A 22,145-nucleotide genomic window follows, 5' to 3' on the forward strand; every position below is an offset into this window, starting at 1 on the left:
TTTTTTGCTTTGCTTTTGTTTCAAAGGTTACAACATACTCTCAAAACAATATAATAAATTAAAAAAAACTCCTTACAAAAAAAAAAGTAGTAGACGAAGAAGGAAGGGAAAGAAAAGAAAATAGTGCCGAAAATATTTAAAAAATAAAATGTACACATGTTATATAATTAAAGATTTCCTTTCGTGTTCCTCTCTCATTAATATAATTACTATTATTTTTTTAATATAGCGATGCTTGTATTGTATCCATTTTTTCCTGTTTGGTTTCATCTCCTTTTTTTTATTATTATTTAATACTAATAGATAATCTAGACACTATTTTTTTTACACGTGTTAATTTTGTATTATTTCGTTTTTGAACCAAAATGATTAAGATTTTCCAAGTACAACAGTTACATGACTTAATTATGAGTTTACTATCTACGAGATTATTCATGTATATATAATTTTTTTTTTGTGTTTTTTTTATTGTATATTTTATATTTCTGTAATATTATTACTATTATTAATTATATTTTTATGCGACTTCTCCTCGGGTATTCTTATTTTTTTCTCTCTTCGCTCCCGCAAATTGTTAGTTCAGAAGTGTGTTATTACGTGTGTTTTTTTATTATTGTTGTTGTTGGTTGTGTGTGTGTACAAATGCAATATGAATCCTCAACCTAATGCTGCAACAAAAAGAAAAGAAAAAATCAAAAGGTAACATTCAACATTGATTTTGGCGTTCAATTCATAATCCTTCAGAACGAAATTTATATACACAAACATATATAATACATACAGAAATAATGAATCAAGTATATGTGCAATTAAATTTAATTTAGAGATTTTTCATATAGTGTGAACTTACACTGTAGTGAATGTATGTATTTGTATATGTGTCTATGTAATAATTAAATATTAATAATAATTACCTGCAATGCCAGCAATAGCTTCGGATGCTGAATATTTAACATCGATATCCAGATCAGCGTTCAGCTTGTCCAGAACTGGTTTGACCTGGGGTTGGATGACAGCCTGGTCAAGTTGCGGGGCAATTTTCTGCAGCGTCTTGGCCACATTGAACCGGACGTTGGCGACTTTATCGTTCGCCATGCTGAGGACTGTGGGCAGGAGGAGCCTGGTGGTGATGTCGCTACCACACGCCTCCGCCAGAACGTTGATGCAGAACAGACAGGTCATGCGGTACAGGTAGTTCTGGTCCCTGGACATGGCCAACACCTTAGGGATGATAGTGTTCTCGGCCCATTCGGCGCCGAACTGGTCGACGAGCTTCCGTAGGTTCAGAGTAGCGGCCTCCCGGATGGCAAAGACATGATCCATAAGCCACGTCATGCAGAGCGAATTCAACTTCTCATCGAAGAACTCTTGCCCCAGTTGTCCTGCAAGCAGGGGCATGTATTCGATGATGGCGGAGCGGACGCGCCACTTGGAATCTTCAGCGAGTTCAACTATGGCCGGAAGCAGAGACTGCGAAAGTTGCTGGATGCCGATGACCTCGTTTACGCAGTCCAGATTGGAGATGATGTTCAGACGCACCTCGGGACATTCGTCCTTCAGCTGCGATAAGAACAGAGGCAGCAAATGTTCAATGGTATTGTGACGACCGAGGATCGGGCTGAGACCCATGATGACCGAGGCCAGAGATGATTTCACGTGCTGATGCGGATCGGCGACCAGATCTTTAACGCATGGCAGAATGTTCGTCATGATTATGCTCTCCTGATGCTGCTTATCGAGGTTCTGGCAGAAGTCTTTAACTTTGTTGGCGGCAGCGGCGCGCACCTCAGCCTCGCTATCCTTAAGCAAACTCTGGAACGCCGGCACCAGATCGTTCCTGGTTATCTCAACCCCGACGGCCTTCTGCAGCTCCGTGAATCTATCCGCAACCATGAAGCGCACCCTCCACGAGGTGTCTCCGGTGCACTGCTTCAGGGTGTGCATCACCAATTGTTCCACGTCCTCCTGAGATAAAAGCGAGGCGATGCTTACACAAGCCTCGACGGCCAGCAGCCTGACGGAGTCCTGCTCGTCCTGGGCCAAGTTGACGAACATCGGTATCAGATCAGATTTCAGGTACTGAAGCTCAACAACCTGTGCTAGCTCGCCGAGCTTTGAGGCAGCAGCGCGACGCACCATCGGAGTATCATCCTGGCACAAAGACCTGAAGTGCGTCAGCAGTTCAGTCTTGATAGCCGGTTGTGATCGTGGATAACAAACCTAAAAAACAAAACAAACGAAATAAATAATCATCTTCATCCATCGTTAAGGACATGCGAATATTTACCGCGAACAATCCGGATGCGGACGTTCTCGAGGTGAACCAATCTCCTGAGGCCAGACGGAAGACGAGGGGAACGAAATGAGCTTCGAGATCACCGGGGTTGTGCTGTGCAGCTACGGCCCTTAGGGACTCTACAGCCTTGTCCCTGACGACGGTCTCCTCGACTGTGGCCAAACTCTCCAGGGGTCTGAGCAACCAGTAGGCGTGCTCGGGTCCACCTACCAACGATATGAAATTACCGAGCTGCTCGGCCAGCGCCAGAAGAACCTCATCCTCGTCGTATATGGTTTCCGTCAGAAACGGAATCAGCTCGGCTCTGGTGCGCTCAACGCCCAGTGCCAAAGCTATCGTGGATAGCTTCTTAATAGAATTCAACCTCAGCTAAAACACACAATCGCATACAATTAGTTCACCCAATTCCATCCAAGAACAACTTTCATTTTATATTCAGATAAATAATAACAAGCATATAAACTTTACATCTTATTATTTTTATAAATAACAGTCTCAAAATTCTCATATTAAGAATTAACAGCTTTCACCAATATAATTTGCAAACAGAACAAGTTGCATTTTTTCAAAAACAAATCAAAAATACCGACAAAACAAATTAATGGATTCTCATCATTGAGCTTAACGTTAATTATTAATATTAAATCGTTGGTTAATCCGTGTGGATGGGATGAGGGCATGCACTGGAAGCAATTCCATTACACATGTACGATTTCGCTGAAGAGCGAGATTTTCGCGCTGACCTAAATATCACCACATCATCGATAATTCGCGCGAAACCTAGGTTTTGCCGTTTTCGAAGCCGCTGCAAACACGCGACAAATTTTATTCAACGCTTATATTTAAATATAAAATATTCATTTAGAAATGCCAATTGAATCAATATACACGTTTTCACATACTTGAAAGAACTAATATATTATTCAATCAATAACTCCACATACACAAACAAAAACAGATTTCTCCCCCCGACAGTTACAAAACAACAGTCTTCGAAATTGATTAATCAACATTAGAGTAAACAAAACAAATTATTATTTTTAATTCCATACATTCAATTAACATAATTATTGCGAAAATCTGCAATTATCATAAATCATTTCAACCGTGTAAACTTTTTATGTCATATCACATTATTTGTAATACAAGATTTTTTTTTCCCAAATCACTTTTCACTCCGTAAAGCACATGTATATAATTATGACTAAAAATAAAACGAACCTAAAAGTGGATTGCGTATATTCGACTATTTAAAATCTTCGGCCGTTCTGTGTGTTTTCTTTTGCATGTTTTGATGATTCAACCGAATAAATCTGTTCGATGTGTGTGTAGGAAACGCAATATGTGCGTAAGTATTGTAAGCTTTGCATCAGCGGAAAATCGAAGATATAAAAAAAAAACACATTCCTAAGCTGAATATAACACTGCGTGGAATCGATTCGAGTATTTAGACAATACAAATATTGTTACAGTTTATTGCGTGGACAACAAAATCAAATCTTATTAAATGCAGTTCTAGCTGAAAGTATGCAAATACGTATATTTTTTTTAACACAAACTGATTTTTTTTGTTTAATAGCCAAGAACGTTAAATCAATCAAAACTATAAATACAAACAAAATTAATACTACCACTTTTTTAAGTTACTTTCAAAACTCGATTTAATCAAGTTTATTTCATTAAATTACTTTAAACCAATCATTATTTTAATGAAATCTATATTTAGAATACATTAGCTACTTGAAATTCACGTTTATAAAATATATTTGCTATTAAAATTAAACGTTACAGAAATCAAAATAAATCAATTATATATAAAGTTTTCATGAACGTTGCCACGTTTAAAATGGTCGCAATTCAAGGACCAATAACAACGATAAACTAAATCTAAATTCAATTAGATTTTACGCGATATCAGAGTACACAAGCAAATATTTGTTTACTACAGATTGGGATAGTCCACAACTATGAATCACTTGCATTAATTTTAATACCAATATCGAGATTAATTAAGCTATCTCAATCTAAATTAAAGCATTGTAGTAGTAATAGTAGTAGTGCAGGTATTTGTTATCAGGTTTCGCTCCCATTGATCGTGAGGTCTTTGTATATGATGTGAATATGTGTAGTGTTTATTTTACTTATTCATCCAAATTCAATCATCGCCACGAACTGCTTAACTATTGTAAGTTATTAAATCAAATATAGCACTAATTTTATATAATTATAACTTAGCACAATTTACATGTTTTTAACCTATTAAATATTAATTACAGCCATTAATTTACATGTACAAGACATTTAGGTATGCGCATGAAAATGATATTTAGTCATGCTTTTATTATCTCATAAATTACATCAAGAAAAAAAGGTATTACTTGTAACAATAAACATTAAATGTCTATCAAAAATATTCTTATTTGAGAAGAATATAAATTACAACTTGAACAATGTTTATTTGAACTAAATCGTTGACCTTATAAAAAAAATAATTGATCTTAACTTAACGATGAATCAAAGTTAAACAGACTGAACACATCACATTTTGTGGTAGATTGCCAATTTAAAAGAAAACCTCCTAACAAATATACATAAAACTGCGTGTTTGTTTCCACAAATTATTACCGATTATTTACTTTGATTACAGAAATATGAAGGTAAGTTATTCAAGAATTTCCTGCTTCTAAATGTACTAAATATAATAACTGATTCACTTGGATGATAAATGCAATAAAAATGCGTCTGGTATGTTCATGACTTGTTAAATATAAACTCTAGTTATTTCACATCAGAAATATTTTTCTTTATTAAATAACAAATATCCATTTGTTTTCTATAATTTTAGTTATAGTTTAAAGTGTCCAAGCATTCAATGATTTAAATAAACAAAATTAGAAATTGAATAAACTAATTATAAGAAATATGATTCACAGCTTGAATCTTGCACCCAATTATTCAATTTTTGTTTCTATTAATGAAATATGTTGAATGATTTTATCTTAAAAATTAAATCCAAATCTTAGTAAGTAATTTGACCTACATCTTGGTTGTTTTAGTTGTGACTAAATGTAAACATTTGGAGAGCGGTAATCAATATCTTTGAATAAATAAAATGCGAGATGATTCTGTATGAAGGGGGTGAAAATGGATATCGCTATAAATAGGAAGATATATCTGTTATTACATAAAGAAATTAGATCAATATATCATGGTGTGAGTGCTCGAATTGACGAAAACAAAAGAAAAATGATATTGATGTGAACATGAATGATTCATGGTTTAATTTAGATTAATAAAATAAGAGTTTAATTGTATATTTGTTTATATTAGTCTGTAATATTCACACAATTATGGTGTATTTTAAAAGAATATTTAAATTTTTCTGAAGTTCTGAGAAATGTTGCAATCAAACCTTTATATACAATAAATTATGTTTAAATGCAGATTTAAGTAATAGTAAAATCGTATTGATTTATGATTTTTAGTGATATAAATTGTTTTTTTTATATAGTTTTTAAAATGATTAATACATCTTAGTTGGTTAAGTAGAGAAATAATGTAAACAAATGAAGAGTAATGTTATAATAATGAAAGTGATCGATTGTTAATATTGATTTTGGTAACAATTTCCTATGATTAACAAATATAAAGAAATAGATTGGTGGATGGTTACAATTCGAAGGGAGTACCAGTCGCAGAGGTGATATAAATTGTTTTTTTTTTATAGTTTTTAAAATGATTAATATATCTTAGTTGGTTAAGTAGAGAAATAATGTAAACAAATGAAGATTAATGTTATAATAATGAAAGTGATTGATGGTTGTCTTGTTAATATTGATTTTGGTAACAATTTCCTATGATTAACAAATATAAAGAAATAGATTGGTGGATGGTTACAATTCGAAGGCAGTACCAGTCGCAGAGGTATTGCGGTAATACTATTTATGGTGGTTTGGTACAAAGTAATCTAATGAGGTATGATCAGAGGAGTACTGTATTATTATAAATAGTTTATGATTATTGATTTATAAGATTTTTAAATTGCTTTTTTTTAGTTAATGCATTAAGTAGATAAAATAAACAAATGAAGAGTAATGTAATAATGACCAATGTGATTGATGAATGAGCTGATGGTAAAATGGCTTATGAAAACAAATTATTGACAAACATAAACAAATGGATTGATCGGTGGAAAGTTACAAGTTGAAAACAGTTCCAGTCGCAGAGGTATGTACTGGGTGATTAGGTGTGAGGTAACCTATTGTGATAAGAACATTGTTTGATAACATTTAGTTTTTTTTATAGAAGGTAGGAGATGATCAAGAAGAGAGTGTAGCAAGGATTCCGTGCGGAAGCGGGGCGGAGGAGGAACAATGGTGGACGGAGCGATGATGATGATGATGCCGTCCGTCATACAATGATGGAGGTTTCGTGCATGAAGAGATATTGACTGAACGTACCTGAACATCTTCGTTTTTGAGCTCGTCGATGAGGACGGCGATTGGATATAACGAGTCGTCGCCTGCGGAATCGCTGGCTGCCATTATCGTTCCGTCTGCTTGTAACTTCAAGTGCGTGTATCAGGGGGGAAAACGAAATACAATTATAACCGCTTCGCTCCGCTCGCAAGAAGGCAAAATACACTTCGAACTTCCTTCCTTCCTTTCTTTCACTGCACTGAAATCAGAGGTACATGAAATGTGAGCATGCGGGGACGCGCTGTGCCGGCTGCTGCTGCGATCGACACTGCCTCTCACGTTTTTGATTATTATTTATGCACCCCGGAACGGGGCGAGAACTTACAAATTTTTACAACTGAAAAAAAATAACGTTGTCAAAATGCGCAGACCTCAATGTGCGTCTGTATGTGTGAGAGTGAGTACACATATATATGCACACATACACGAATTGTCCATACGAAATCGTTAGTATTGGATGGTTGGCCAGAGGGCTCTTCTGTCGCACTGTCACACGCAGTTGCCAACGTCGAAGACACGAACACAAGCTCTACCGCCAACTTTCTAAAACTTAACTACAAACATATTTAAAAATGTATATAATCTTATAACATTAGCTACATTGCCAAGGCAATTTCCAGATACACCAGTCTTTACCTCCACTAAGAAGAACAATATATAGCTAATTATTTCAAAGAGATTTTACCACAAAAAAGGATAAAACTTATATTTGCAATTATTTATAAATTAATCATTAAACTTTGGAAAGTCCATAGTCCGTTTCAAAGATTCAAATGTTTTTCCTTTTTCTTTGTCTGTAATTGCATAATCGTTACAACAAATATTATTAATGTTAAATTAGTTTTCAAAGATTTGTAAATTAATAAGTGAAATGATTTATTTTTGTAATATAATTATTATATGTAATTGCAATAATAAATGTTATTTATTTAATAAAGTGAATATTTGCAAAATAAATTGATTGTCGCGAGGTTAGCGCAATCTATCGGGATTTAATCGCAGGTTTATATAATTAACGAAAGTATTTTTAGATCATTTGATTACTTACGTGTACTTGTTACGAGATTTCTTTTTTTTAATATAGCTCACTAGTTTATATGGGAACTTATGTATTACGAATAAAATTGTAATATTGCTGAATACAATTGAATCAAATACATTTAAGCTTTATTTACAAGTATTTATACACGCCAACATTTTTAAATTATGCCTATTTAGTTAGTTATAGTATTCATAATTAGTCAATGTTATTACTGATAATTAAAAATGTTTAGTACTTATGTTTCATGACTTAAACTTGACAGTAGATATTTTGTATATTGATTATATAAAAACTTATTGATTTGAATTGAATGAAGTTTATTCTGTAATATTTCAAAAGATAAACAAATTTAGGAAATCTGAAAAACGTCAAATTATCATCGTCATAATAATCGTACTTAAAATCTTAATCAAACTGTTGTTAGTTAGTTAAAATTTTGCTAATTAACAGTTTAACTAATTACCAAATCATGAAAAAGTTTAGAGAAATTAATGAATCATGCATCTGATATTTATATTGTAGTAATGAGTAATGTATTTATTTAGTTACTCATCAAATACAATAGCAATTTATCATTATTTTAACAATACAATGAATGTAAATTTCATATAAATAAGTATTCTTTACATATATTTCCTCATATGTAATATCTATTATTACAATTATTTGTGAATAGACCTATTGAAAAATAATGTACACACACATTTTACATTCATTAACTGAAGTTATATGCTTTCAAAAACCTTATAACTATTATTTACATAGAGGGAATTACGCAAGTTTCACTCATAAATTGACGTTTTTCTTAAATATAAGCGTTCGAAGCAAAAAAAAAAAAAACCCTGAAGAAATCGAAATATGGATGAAGCCGTAGTCAACTGGTACGTATAGCAAAGATCGAGCGGTCATCGCAAAGCACTTGGATTTAAGCCCCGAATGACTGTGATTCCAGCAATATAGATACTATTTTCTTCATTTCATTAAAACTTCACTCCAGGTTTAACTAAAAGAAAAACGTTGATTATCTATTATGTAACTACTTGCATCTTAGTCCATTGTAGTATCTTCGGCCATTTTGGGGATTTGCATCGGGTTTAACGCCTGCAAATCACTTTGAAGTGTATGCAATTGTATGCCCATCTCTTGATCGAAAGAAAATCTCGGAACGGTTAACACCAGAGACCTCTGGATCTCGGGATGCGAAGCTTTCAAACAAAACAACATTCAGTTTTGTCCGTTGCTTCACTGTGAATTCGTCCAAATTCGTCTCAGTCGTCCACTTTTTCAGTCTGCAACAGATTAGTACATTAGAAACTGCGCACTGCTGCGCACTTGTTAAGGAATATAAGTTAAATACATGTCAAGTACAGCATAAGACGCATCTGTTTTACGATAGACAAATCGATTTATTATAAGGGTGCGTCTTATGCTCCGAACACGTGTCTCCATATGTGGAAGTCCCTCATTAAGAACTGAGGTCAATTCAATTTAGTGGACGTGATTTCATTTATTTTTTTTTTTTGCACTTACTATAATAAAACTATAAACAAAAAATGAGTGTAACGCAAAAAAGAGTGTCATACAATGCGAGTTTTAAATTGTCTGTTATAAATTATGCTAAAGAGCATGGAAACAGAGCAGCGGAAAGACATTTTGGTCCACCGCCGACCGAAAAAATGATTCGCGAGTGGAGGAGGCAAGAAGAACCATTGAAATTGCTGAATAAAGATAGGAAAACTTTCCGTACTCACAGAGTGAAATGGCCACAATTAGAGGAGGCAATGAAACTTTGGGCAATGAATGAGCAAAGTATGGGAAAAACCATTTGCACGAAAACGCTCAGTTTAATGGCGAGCCGATGGGCTAAAGCAAATGGTATTAAAGGTTTCCAAGGGTCGAGTTCTTGGTGCTTAAGATTCTTGAAAACACATGAGATGTTGCCTGAATGGTTTAAGTGTAAAAGAGCCGAAGATAAATTAGTTGTTGATAAGAGTGATAGTGCCAAGACGCATGAAGACAAACTGAATGTTGGTCATTATAAAGGTAATTTAACAATTTATGAATATTTTTCAGAAACATTATATTTGTCTTATAGTCCGAAGTATAATAAATATAGTTGACAACTTGGACAAACATATGTCCAAATCATGCAAATATGTTGGTCTCACACTCCAAAGTGCTGACCATCGTATTTGGCCGGATAAGGTTGTTTACACGCTCCAGTGTGAAAACAATGGTTCCTTGTGGCACTGCAACGCGTAGAATATTTACTATGTTTGCTGTTGTTTGTTTGTATATGCAAAGAGTGTTGCCCATGTAAATAAAAGTGCATTGCACATTGAACATCATTATAATATTTAACAGGAGAGGTTTTCTCAATCATCTACTTTCTTTTCTTTAAATAAACACATATAAACAGTGTTTATTTTTTTAATTATTGTTATTATTCCATATTTTTTTTTTAATATTTTTTTTGTGTATCTAATAATAATAATAATTTATTGGCCAAACATCGATACATAAGAAGAAGAGAAAAAAAAAGTACAATTTATACATAAATAAATTTTAACATACAATAAAAATATATATACTAATAGGCTGGCCAAATGGCTAACGACTTGTGTATCTATTTGTTCACACATTATTTTCTTATTATTTTTTGTATATGTTATGAATATCTAATACGCAATGCTTTAAAATATAATCAAGTGGTATTAGCTATCCAGCATTGTGACTACTCTATGGGCTTTGAGTAGTCGCCGAAAGCTTAACAAATTGAAAATATAAATTACGATCCATACAATTCCTCGCGGTAAGGAGTATAGGGATATAGGGAAAGGATAAGGTGAATGCGAACCGGAAACTCGGCGGTTCTAGGAAAGGATGGAGAGTCCTCGGATAGGTTATTATGAGTTAGTAAGAGTGAGTGAGGTGTTAACTAAAAACTAAAGAGGAATATAGGCAAAATGGGCGTATTACAAATATAACTTAATCTAACTTAACGAAAGAGAGAACTAGCTACTATAGTAAATTGCACTTTACTGCATTAATTAGCCTAATTGGACATTTAGGATAATCAATTGCCACCTAATTATATAATTTGTCTATGGTTTTTGCTGTGAAATTCTATAGTTTGGTCCACCTCCGGAGTGTCCGACCTAGCAGCAAGACCTGAACCTTTACAGCAAAAAAGGAACAGATCGAGGTGAACTTTATCTGCTGAAAGAGAAATACGTGGGAATACATTAGATCCCCACAGACATGGATTAGTACAACAGACGACAAATGGAAAATCACTCGCAATATTAAAGCAAACTCTAAAAAAGTGATATGAAGTGAGTGATTCGTGAGCCAAGCAAAAGCTCATTCGATCTATTATAAATGCTTAACCTTAACCAGGAAGAAGGCAAGATGATTTTAATAGTGAACTTTGCCCGAGCGAAGAGAAAACTAGAGTATTGAAATGGCAAATGGTTAGAGGAGGAAGGAAGATATTGGGACCGACAGAGACCCTGTAAGAGTTAATAGACTAGTCTGCGGAATTACCGGCACCCCTATAATAGGCAAAACACCAGTTACGGGGGTCACGGGCGGAGTGAAGGGAACCAATGTCAATCAAATACAAAATATTTCTTTAATAAGAATTGAAGCTACTTTAAATTATCAAATTTAAAGCAAATATATACGATTGAATTGAAACAAGGAGGGCTGCAGGTGGATCGTGATAGTGTGCAACCATCTCACGAGCCCAGGATATAATTTAAAACTAGAATGAAGTAACCCTTGAGATAAGGGGGATAAGAGTTCTGAAACATACTTTAAAACAAATCTACAATCGTGCAGAGAGAGAGTCTACTGACAAGTCTTGTTGAATTAAGTCTTTCGTAAGTAATTTTCGGGCACGATGGATACGTTAGATCCACCCCTTAAAGCAGAAACATATAAAAAGCTGACAAATACGATAGATTTGCTACTAACTACTCATGCTTATTAATTGCGAGGTGACACGAAATCACCATTCAAATTGGAGAAGTTTTCAAATTAAATTAAAAGTTAATAAATGGAAGTTGATCACATTGTTTCAATTTTGAAATAAAACTATAATTTCCAAAAAATAAGATTAGTTTATTTTATAACTTTGATAATTCCTTCGAGTCTGATCTAACATTAAATTACATCATGTGTTCAATAACCCTTGGACAAATTGAGTATAGTTTATGAAGTTTCAATGAAAAGCTGTAAAACAACACGGGAAGAAAGAAATATCTGAAATACCGAGGATTTTCAATTACCACTGAAAATTAATGAGAAAGCCCCGAAATTTCAATTAATGCTCACTTCTAATTGGAATGATGTTGACTTAAGCAACAGACGCGCCTTTGGCGTCTTTAACGTAGTTAAAGACGCCACACGCGTACCAACCGGTACCTGGTTTGTAAATGTGTTTTTTTGTAATAAAAATGCATAGCAACATTAAAGAAAAGAAAGTGGCGGGAAAAGAACGCAACCATTTTGTATGCGTCCAAGAGTTATTACGGAATATGCACATTTTAACACAAGCTACGTAAGGGATTAGCGAACAAATTGGGAAACTTTCAATGCAATGCAAAAAAAAAATTGTTTAGAATCAGATTCATCACTAACCTTTCATTGCCGTTAAATCTAATGGGCCGATGATGGTTTTCTCGAGTTTCACTAGTTGCACATTTTTTTCCGTTTTAAATTTCTTTTATTCATTTTGAAGTTGTTACAGAGTTTGTGTTATTGTTTTTTTGTGGCTTTTTGCACAAGAATTTTGAAGTTATATAACCGTAGGGCACGCCGAATCATAGAAGAACGACTTCCTCTTCGCGAACTAACGCAAACGCAGTAGGCGATGCCAACTTATGTTTAAATTCAATTTTTTTTAATAACATTGAAACTCCATCTTGTGGATCAATTGATAGACACAATATGGCAAACATTAATAAATTATTAATAATTATTCAAAATATGTGTTACCATTACTATTTACAATATAAAATAAACGAAATGTTAATCGATTAACCAAACAATTAGTTTGCACTGGAACAAATTCTTCATATCAATACAAACTTTGAGTTTAAATTGTACATGCATTTCATCATCCACTAATTCACAAGTTGTAGAAGCGGAGGAGAAGAGATCATCTACTCAATATTATTTATTTCTGAGAATACAAAGTAAATTAATATTATTATTTTATATATATATAATAAGTTGTTTGATGTATTGCTGCATTAACATTGTCCATCCAAATTTAAACAACTAAAAATATTGCTTAACTTTCGAAAACTTTCAAACAAATTCAATCAATGGACGCTCTCTGACGTTTGTTATTAGTTCGACTTTATAATTGAGATTTTTTTTAATCTTAGCTCACTTCATATTCATGTTCTAAACATGTCGATTAGTAAATTTATACAAAATTGAGTAGGCTGTTGATAACAAAAGTTCCTATTTGAGACAACTTACATTTCAATTAACATTATTATAATTGGTGATATTAATTACTTACTTTGCATTTATCCAATTGCAGATGAATTAAACTGATGCGCATTTCACAGGTTTAATTGATGAGAAAGTATGTTAAGAGTAAATTTCAGTTTTCATTTCAAAGTTGAAGTTGGCTGGAATCGCTGGTACATATAAATTGTGAAGAATAATGGAAATATTAATATGTGCTTACAAATTTTTAAAAGAAAATTTGCACGGTTGTATTAATTTGGTTGCCTATATTGTTTATATTATTATAATGCTGCACACACACTATATCTGACAAGAGATATAAATACAGTGGAACTCCAATATTCCTTCTTTTTTGATATTCATATTGTTTTTTTGTTGTTGAATTTTTTGTTTGATATTCGTCGGAAAAGTCAATATTCGTCCGACCGCTGACGTGACCGGTGAGTCAGCTGATCGTCTTTTAACTCTTGTTTAATACACGTTACTAGTGACAATGGGTCGTAAAAAGTGCTGTGACGATAAAATACAAAAAAGGAAAGCGGTGAGAACCACGATTGAATTGAAAAAGAAAATTATAGCTAAGTATGAAAGTGGTACACGTGTCAGCAGATTAGCAAAAGAATTTAATATGCCGAGAACAACTATAGCTAGCATACTAAAAATAAAAGATGCTATTAAATCAGCTGAAGTCGCAAAAGGTGTGAAAATACTCGCTTCTAAAAGATCACCACTGTATGATAAAATGGAAAAGCTTTTATTGGAGTGGATAACCGAAAAGCAAATGATGACTGATGAGAGCGTTTCAGAAGCTGTAATATGCGAAAAAGCTAAGCAAATGTATCAAAAACTACTGCGAGATAGAGCAACAAAGAGCACTGATGAAATTATCGATTTCAAGGCAAGTAGTGGCTGGTTTCGTAATTTTAAAATGCGAACAGGCATTCATAGTGTAGCTAGACATGGGGAGGCTACAAGATCGAATGCAGAAGGAGCTAAACATTTAGTACAAGGTAATTTTGTATCTAATTAAAATGTTTTTGAAAAAATTGTTTGATGTTCGTCCTTTTTAATATTCGTCGTTTACTCTTCGTCGTTCCACTGTATAATAAAAATGAAATGGGTTAAATGTTGTTGTTTACATACTTTAAAACTGGTAAATGTATACTTTTTCATAGAAAATGTAAATAAACAGATAAAATGAAGCTGCTATATATTACATAATAAGGGCAAGTAGTGTATGATTGTATGCAACCAACTGTTCCTTCCAAGAGGAAAATCAGCGAGTTTCAATAACAATTTCCGCAAATGCAACTGAAATACAATGGCGTTAAGATTAATTGAAGAAATGGTAAATATTTGTTAGTTACATTTTGTAAAACTGGTAAATGTATACATTTTTCAAAATGCTAGTAATTGTAAAAAGTGACGTGCACGAAAAAAAAAAATGAAGCATAGGTATATGTAGACATTAACTAGTGAACGTCATCTATTTAAGGTTAACTTTCGAAAGAGACGAATTATAGATTCGATATGAACAAAGAATATACCGTTGGTAGGTTTCAATGATTGCAATTAGCGTATGAATTAAATGTGTGTACCCTTTTTGTAGAGATGAATCAGACGTTCGATAAACTTTTGGGCGAACTTGTGTCCACTAAGAATAGGAACAACGTTTACCTGAGTAGAGACGCGTACGATAAAGTTTTGGAGGATGTTATTAATGCCAAGCAGAAGACGCATTCCAAAACGCCAGTAGATTATCGTCGTCTGCAGCGATACGATGTCGCGAGGGTCGGGGAAGAGTTGAAATTGATTTCACCCATTTCCAGCAACAACAAATACATCAAGTATTTCGTTACAATGGACGAACTCTTCGATGTCATCGAAGATGCTCATCTCATGACCGGACACGGCGGTCGTTCTCGCGTCCTGAACCTCTTGAACACTAAATACAAGAACGTCACCGTCGAGTCTGTTATGCTGTACTTGAGCTTATGCAAGGCTTGCTACAATAAAAATAAGGGAGGAAGACAAAAAAGGAGGCAGCCTGGTGAGTCACCTTTGATGTTAGAGTATCATCATACAACTTGATTTTGGATACAAGAAACGCGAACTTATAAATATTGGATTACCAATACGTATACATATTACATAATAACATGGTCGTAAAACGAGTTCAAGCTATACTTTTGTGTATATTTACCGTTGTTTCATGGAATAACTGATTATTTCATATATCTATTACATAAACTAGAATATGAAATATTTCATCTAAACCGTATCTAGTCATTTCATATAATGGCGGTTGCGTGAAGTGCGCAATGAAATTATCCGTTATAACCTCGAAAAATCCAATTCCAGATGTAGACTCATTGTGTATCTGTCGAAGTCTTGTAAATAAATTGCACAGCTAAGGTTATTTTAAAGAAACGCGAAATTTGGTGGTATATTTGCAATGGAAGGGAGCGAAGTGAGACGTTTGAGAATGCAATATAGATTTACGAACTTGTTAAATGCAAAAGAGACGAAAGCGAACGGTGCCTTGATGACAAACGATAGATATTTGGAGTTAATAAAAGATGTGAAACATGCCAAGAGTTGCAAGAAGAAAGTACCTCGCGATTATTGGTTGCTGCATCGTTACGATGTAGTGACGATACAGGACATCGAGAAATTAATTAAACCGATGAAAGTGTTCAACTATGCGGAGGTTGTCTTTTACGTTAAGAAAGACGATCTGTTCGATGTGCTTTACGATGTCCATCTGCAAACTGGACACAAAGGTCGGGACACTATGGTTAAAGTAATAAGACGAAAGTATAAGAACGTGACTCAGGAGCAGATACTGATTTTTCTGGAAACCTGCGAAGTTTGTCAACGAAAAAAGAGCGAGAAGAAAAGAGCTTCAGGGAAAATTGTCAAGTTTCATCCTTGCAATAGAATAAATCTTATGTCCAGCAGCTCACATGGTAACTATAATTTAATCGTGATTCTTAAGCTAAACTATTCGGAAACTTTTAATTTATTGTTTAACATAATAAATTTTATTATAAATAATCATTTTATAAATCACTAATTATTTTATAAAATTAATGATTTCATGTTTAACGTGCTCGACCTTCGAACGGTTTGACGTTCGAGCGGGTCGGAGAAGCAAATCCGGTTAGGAAACTCGAACAGAAACTCGAAAGTCGAACAAAGAGACGCTCGGTTTTCTCTCTCTTTTGTCGCAGGCGCAGTTTGTTTGGTCAGTTCCTCCAGTGTCTTGTTCAGTGAGCATCTCCAGTCTGATTTCCTTTTTCTTTGTGTCATTTTCATTTGAATTGTTTCTTTTATTTGTACCGCTTTCGTAATGGCACCAAAGAAGAGAGCCGCACGTGAAAAACCAAAGAGAAAAATCGTGTTTTCCACGATTGAAATGAAAAAGGAACTTATAGCGAAATGGGAAAGCGGCGTACGTTTATCTGATTTGGCACTGCAATACGGTATGGCCAAGTCCACGATATCGACGATACTGAAGAACAAGGAAGCCATTAAAGCGGCCGACGTGGCCAAAGGGGTGAAAACCCTAACTAGTAAAAGATCGCAAGCGATGGAAGAAGTGGAGAAACGTTTAATGGTTTGGATCAAAGATAAACAGTTGCTTGGTGTGTCTGAAGCTTTTATATGCGAGAAGGCTAGGCAAATGTATGGTGACATTACTAAAGATGCGCCTGGGGCTGAAGAATTTAAAGCTAGCAAAGGATGGTTCGACAATTTCAAAAAGAGGACTGGAATTCAAAGCGTGCTTGGACACGGGGAGACTTCCGGCGCGAATAGGAACTTGAAATATTTTATATTGGGTAAAGTCTTCAGGTTCTACATTAATTCATTTTTTTTTTAACTTGAAAGTCGAACACGAAATGACAATTCTTAAAGTTTAATTTATTTAAACTAAAAAATAAAATAACTTCAGTCCTATTAGATTTAGTAGATAATTAAGATTTGTAAATAGAAACAATAAATTGATTTGTTCACAATTTATAATTTTTATATAAAAACTTTGAGTTGCAAGAGGAAATATAAGTAAAATGAAATATTTCATTTGCTATTTGCTAAAAAAAATTGATCATTAAGTTTAATACGTTTTGTAGCTGGATTCATCTCGAACTGAACTTTTCCCATTTCCATTCTTGGTTCTTCAATGTTTTCATTCAGCATTTTCAAATTCTCTTCGATTTTCCACCTCGAAAATGTGCTCGAAAAATCTACGATAAACAAATTACCAGTGCATATCATCTGTTCGAACAGAGTCACAAAACCAGTCGAAGTCTTCTCCAATCCTGCAACAGCATCCAGTTCAACTTCTTCATTATTAGTTTCATCTCAGAAACACGATTGCTTTCACCCATGAAATCTCTTCTCTTTAAGATTTTATTCAACGATTGAGATAAAACGCTGCTTTCGCGCATTCATGGTTCCCGAGAAAATTTGAAATAATCTCCACACAAAATTTCATAATTTTCTTAACTTCAGGAGCAGCATTTTTATTCTTCTGTAGTTAACTTTGATAATATTAACTTTAAATCTGTGTAAATCGATATTTATATATGTCTTTTAGGAGAGGGTTTAAGGGTTGCAGGTATTTTGAGTCAATCACAGCAATACAATTTGATTACCTGTGCAATATGAAATCTTAAGGTTTAAAAAAAATTTAGAAACATATTTGAAATTATGAATAATTTGAATTTATTCAATATTAAACATACAATTTACAATCACATTTAGTTGAAAAATACTAATAAACTTAGTAAATTATAATAAAAAAATAATACAATTTAATTATTTATAATGTTGGTATAACAGTAAAACAAGTATTTAGAGTTTAATTAATTAAAATTAAAAATTGTGCGCAATCCCTTCATCATCTCGTATATCCGTTTCGCATTTTGTAATTATAACTGCAACTGAATTTGATGCGTTTATTGTATTGCGGCAATGGACTTTCGCATTGACCCGTTCTATTTTTCTTCTTCAGTCTGTCCTCGATCGAACTCTTCAGCGTCTCCAAATTCTTCTCGATTCTATTAACAGCCGTCTGCACCTTGCTCAGATGCTCGTAAAACTTAACGATGAACAGATCATCCCTCATGTCGAACGGCCTCATGGAGTTATCGGTCACCTTCATCGCTTCGAAGAGCATCGCAAAATTCCTCGAAGCCTCCTCCAAATCCTCACGGAAGTACTCTATGTCATTGCCGGTGCGCGTTATTAGTACGCACATTTCCCTGTAGTTCATATGCTTGGGTCGAAGTGGCATGTCCATGGTAATCCTCCAATCATTCACGTAGTCTCTTCCCTTCAAAGTTCTGACCAACTTATTCGACAACCTCGATGCCTCCATCACCTGCTTTCGCAGGTTTACCTTCTCGTAATCCTTCGGGAACTCTGCGATTAAATCGTAACACTGATCCGCGATCAGTGTCACTGGTAACGAGATATTGTTTCTTTTGATGGCGAAATCCATTGTTGAATTTTTAATGCTCTCTCACTTTTTATTTCTCTTATATAAAAAAAATATATTTTCGTTTACGACGAAATTTTTGTTGTGTTTTTATAAAAAAATATTAATTTCGATTCAATTACTTTGAATCTTTATATTTACAAAATAAATATTTCTTACTTAATGTTCACTACTTCTTTTTATATCACAACACGTATATTTTATTTTGTGCAATAAAGTGTAAATCTTTCAATTTATTTCTAGAAGATTTATTTTTTACGTTAAAATTTAGTTGATGCTTCAATTTTTTGTATGCAAGCTACGCGGCTCACAATCTAGCAAACACTGGAAACGTTTCACAAATCTCTTTCGATATTCATATTTTGTTTTTATGAATTCCAAAAAATTTCAGTTCTTTTCAAACTTATCAATACATATTCTTTTTTTCAGCGACACATATTGAAATTTTGTTGAAAATTTAAAGACTATAAATATATTTATTACTAAGCGAAATTTGTGTTATTGAAAAAAAAAATATGTACGTTTATTGGTTCATGATAATTCATGGAAATAATGAAATATTTATAATTTTAAATTGATTTGAGAGGAATATTTTTGCTGAATGAAAAAATGCAAATTTATAAAATTATAAGATAATTTACGATGTTTTAAGTTGTAAATTGAAAAAGACCGAAAACGTAAAATGGTAAAGGATCAACGTGTCTTCATTGTCTTATTGATTTCAAAACTTGCACAAAATCAAAAAAAAAAATTTATCCAAAGTTTTAATTAACATTGTTTTTGCTTCAGAATTGGATTCTGGCCCCGAATTGACAACAATTCAAAAATCCGAAGACGATGGTGAATTGGAAACGAAATTTGATATCGCTGATCTTGTGAATATAGACCACGAGTTCACGAGCGGAGATCCTCTGGCTGAAAAAACTGGAGAAGATGATCATCACGATTTCCAAGAAAACTCGAGAAACACAATTCCGAGCGCTGAAAATGCAATGTCTCAACAACAAAACAAAACTGTGATATCGACTGTAACGAAAAACAGTGGAGGCATAGTGAGAAAACGCGCCACGGCTGCTATTTCAACAAATCCCAAAAGGACGAAGATCGATACATTACATTCTGCATCGAAGGACGCTCTGGATCTCTTCTTCGACGGAATCAAATCGACGATGAGGCAGTTTTCCGCCACTGACATTCACCAGGTTAAAGCGAAGATATTCAGTATCGTTTCCGAAGTCGAGGCCAAATATTTGGATGTCCCTGAAATGCAGACTGCGGATGATTTCGAGTTGGTTAAAGTGAAGGAAGAACTCAGGTAATAATGTTTTTTTTTTCAATCTTTATGATCAGTAATTGAATGCAATATTGATTTTAGCGATTATCACGTGCAGTTCTGCGATGAAGAAGAGGAAGAGAGAAATTCTAGTGTCATGGAGGAGAGGATGATCAAAAAGGAAGTCAACAATATAGTTTCTAACGGTAATATTCTTCAGATCTAAATCAATTGCTTTTTTTTTTGACAATTTCATTTACAGATCCATTGTATATGGGAGAGAGTTCAGGTTCAGGAAAAGGCAAAGTCGAAGAGGATGCGTCAAATAAGAAGGTTGTACGGAAAACTGCGTTTTGTCCTGTGTGGAACTGCTGCGAAGACAATTGTTCTGTTAGGTTCAGTACGGAGAGGCAGCTGCAGATGAACACGGAATTTCAGAACTTCACGTCCGAAGAGAAGGATGCATATATTTGCTCGCTGGTCTTGGTGATCGGTGACGATTGCAAGATAGAGAGGACAAGAGTTTACAGGTTACCGGATTCGTTCGACGGTTCCAATGTTGACGTGTGCAAGAAAATGTTTCGCTCGGTTCTCAATCTGACCAACAAAAGTATAACTAATGCCCTCAGCAAGAAGTCATGGGGAGAATATGAGTTTCATGATACATTGCTTGCCGAGGCTCGAGCCAGGCAAATTGTACTGAACCGCAAATTCCAGATTTGAACATTGTCGTTGTGTGTTTTAGCCACTCGTTGTAATGCACATCTCCATATGACCACTGGGCTGTAGTTTTCGAAATTGTGCTTGACACAAGGGAGTGGAGATTTAAAAGAAGAAGATAAATTGGTATTAAAAGTTTTATATATAATATATATTTGTTATCTAAAAGAATTGAATATTAAGTTTAATATGTAAAAAAAGATCCAAAGAGAAATTATTTTATTATAGATTTACGTATATTATATTTAACATGGCTGTATTTATTGGGCGCGTGAGAACTGGGCGATGGTCAATAAAATTATTTTCATTTTATTTTTTTATATACATCAAATGTATGTTACGTTCTATTATATGACTAAACAAATGTAAGCGAATATGTTACAATTTTATTTTAAAGTTTCAATCGTCCAGTTGTCGCGCTTCCGCATTTATTACTGTAATAAACATATTTTTGTTTAGCTAAAAACTTTTATTAAATCCTAATTTAATTGCAGCAATTAACTTTGTACATATTTTAACTTTATACGAATCTTAAGTCTGTTAATTGCTACACTTACCAAACAACGTAAAGACATACATAGACTTTACTCGACAAGTCACTTGGAATAGTTCAAATGTTTGCCAAGGATCTACTAATGAAACGATACTTGTCAAGTAGCAATTATGAAATACGTTGTTATGGAGATAACGAAAATCTTGAAAGGTAAGTTTTTATTTCTTTCATCTAGTTTACGAATCTGCGATTGTTTCATTTGATAGACAATTTATAAATAAAATATACTTTATTTTCATTTAATAGGAAAACAAATAAAAAGATGTGACGAAACTATATACAGGATGATCTGTTTCTCAATCCTAATTTAACTGCAGCAATTAACTTTGTAGATTGAACTTTATACGAATCTTAAGTCTGTTAATTGCTACACTTACCAAACAACGTAAAGACATACATAGACTTTACTCGAGAAGTCACTTGGAATATTTCAATTGTTTGCCAAGGATCTACTAATGAAACGATACTTGTCAAGTAGCAATTATGAAATACGTTGTTATGAAGATAACGAAAATCTTGTAAGGTAAGTTTTTATTTCTTTTATCTAGTTAACGAATCTGCGATTGTTTCATTTGATAGACAATTTATAAATAAAATATACTTTATTTTCATTTAATAGGAAAGCAAATAAAAAGATGTGACAAAACTATATACAGGATGATCTGTTTCACGATCCTAATTTAACTGCAGCAATTGACTTTGTAGATTGAACTTTATACGAATCTTAAGTCTGTTAATTGCTACACTTAGTGACTTGTCGAGTATAGTCTATGTATGTCTTTACATTGTTTGG

The 22,145-nt window shown here is 33.7% G+C and overlaps 2 protein-coding genes across 8 annotated transcripts; one reads left to right on the plus strand and one right to left on the minus strand.

Annotated features, from left to right (window-relative positions):
* Positions 1–607: 607 nt before the first annotated feature.
* On the minus strand, positions 608–7,258 carry LOC108559907 (serine/threonine-protein phosphatase PP2A 65 kDa regulatory subunit). 3 transcript variants are annotated; one of them, XM_017917284.1, is made up of 5 exons: positions 7,100–7,258; positions 6,757–6,973; positions 2,288–2,665; positions 915–2,220; positions 608–668 (listed from the first exon to the last, which is right to left on the minus strand). In XM_017917284.1, the coding sequence occupies exons 2-5, from the start codon at positions 6,838–6,840 to the stop codon at positions 658–660; spliced, it is 1,779 nt and encodes a 592-aa protein (XP_017772773.1). In that variant the 5' UTR covers positions 6,841–6,973; positions 7,100–7,258; the 3' UTR covers positions 608–657. The 3 variants fall into 3 exon arrangements, with proteins under 3 accessions (XP_017772773.1, XP_017772774.1, XP_017772775.1); XM_017917285.1 differs by having other exon boundaries at positions 7,054–7,258; XM_017917286.1 differs by having other exon boundaries at positions 608–662; positions 6,757–7,258.
* Positions 7,259–8,654: 1,396 nt separating this feature from the next.
* LOC108559909 lies at positions 8,655–21,220 on the plus strand. 5 transcript variants are annotated; one of them, XM_017917293.1, is made up of 6 exons: positions 14,534–14,651; positions 14,799–14,855; positions 14,913–15,353; positions 19,596–20,121; positions 20,182–20,285; positions 20,342–21,220. In XM_017917293.1, the coding sequence occupies exons 2-6, from the start codon at positions 14,834–14,836 to the stop codon at positions 20,800–20,802; spliced, it is 1,554 nt and encodes a 517-aa protein (XP_017772782.1). In that variant the 5' UTR covers positions 14,534–14,651; positions 14,799–14,833; the 3' UTR covers positions 20,803–21,220. The 5 variants fall into 5 exon arrangements, with proteins under 5 accessions (XP_017772780.1, XP_017772778.1, XP_017772782.1 ...); XM_017917291.1 differs by lacking the exons at positions 14,534–14,651; positions 14,799–14,855; positions 14,913–15,353 and adding an exon at positions 8,655–9,859; XM_017917289.1 differs by lacking the exons at positions 14,534–14,651; positions 14,799–14,855; positions 14,913–15,353 and adding an exon at positions 13,704–14,313.
* Positions 21,221–22,145: the final 925 nt, after the last annotated feature.

Source organism: Nicrophorus vespilloides, unplaced genomic scaffold, assembly GCF_001412225.1.
Source record: "Nicrophorus vespilloides isolate i.1.1-1 unplaced genomic scaffold, Nicve_v1.0, whole genome shotgun sequence".
Taxonomy (NCBI): domain Eukaryota; kingdom Metazoa; phylum Arthropoda; class Insecta; order Coleoptera; family Silphidae; genus Nicrophorus; species Nicrophorus vespilloides.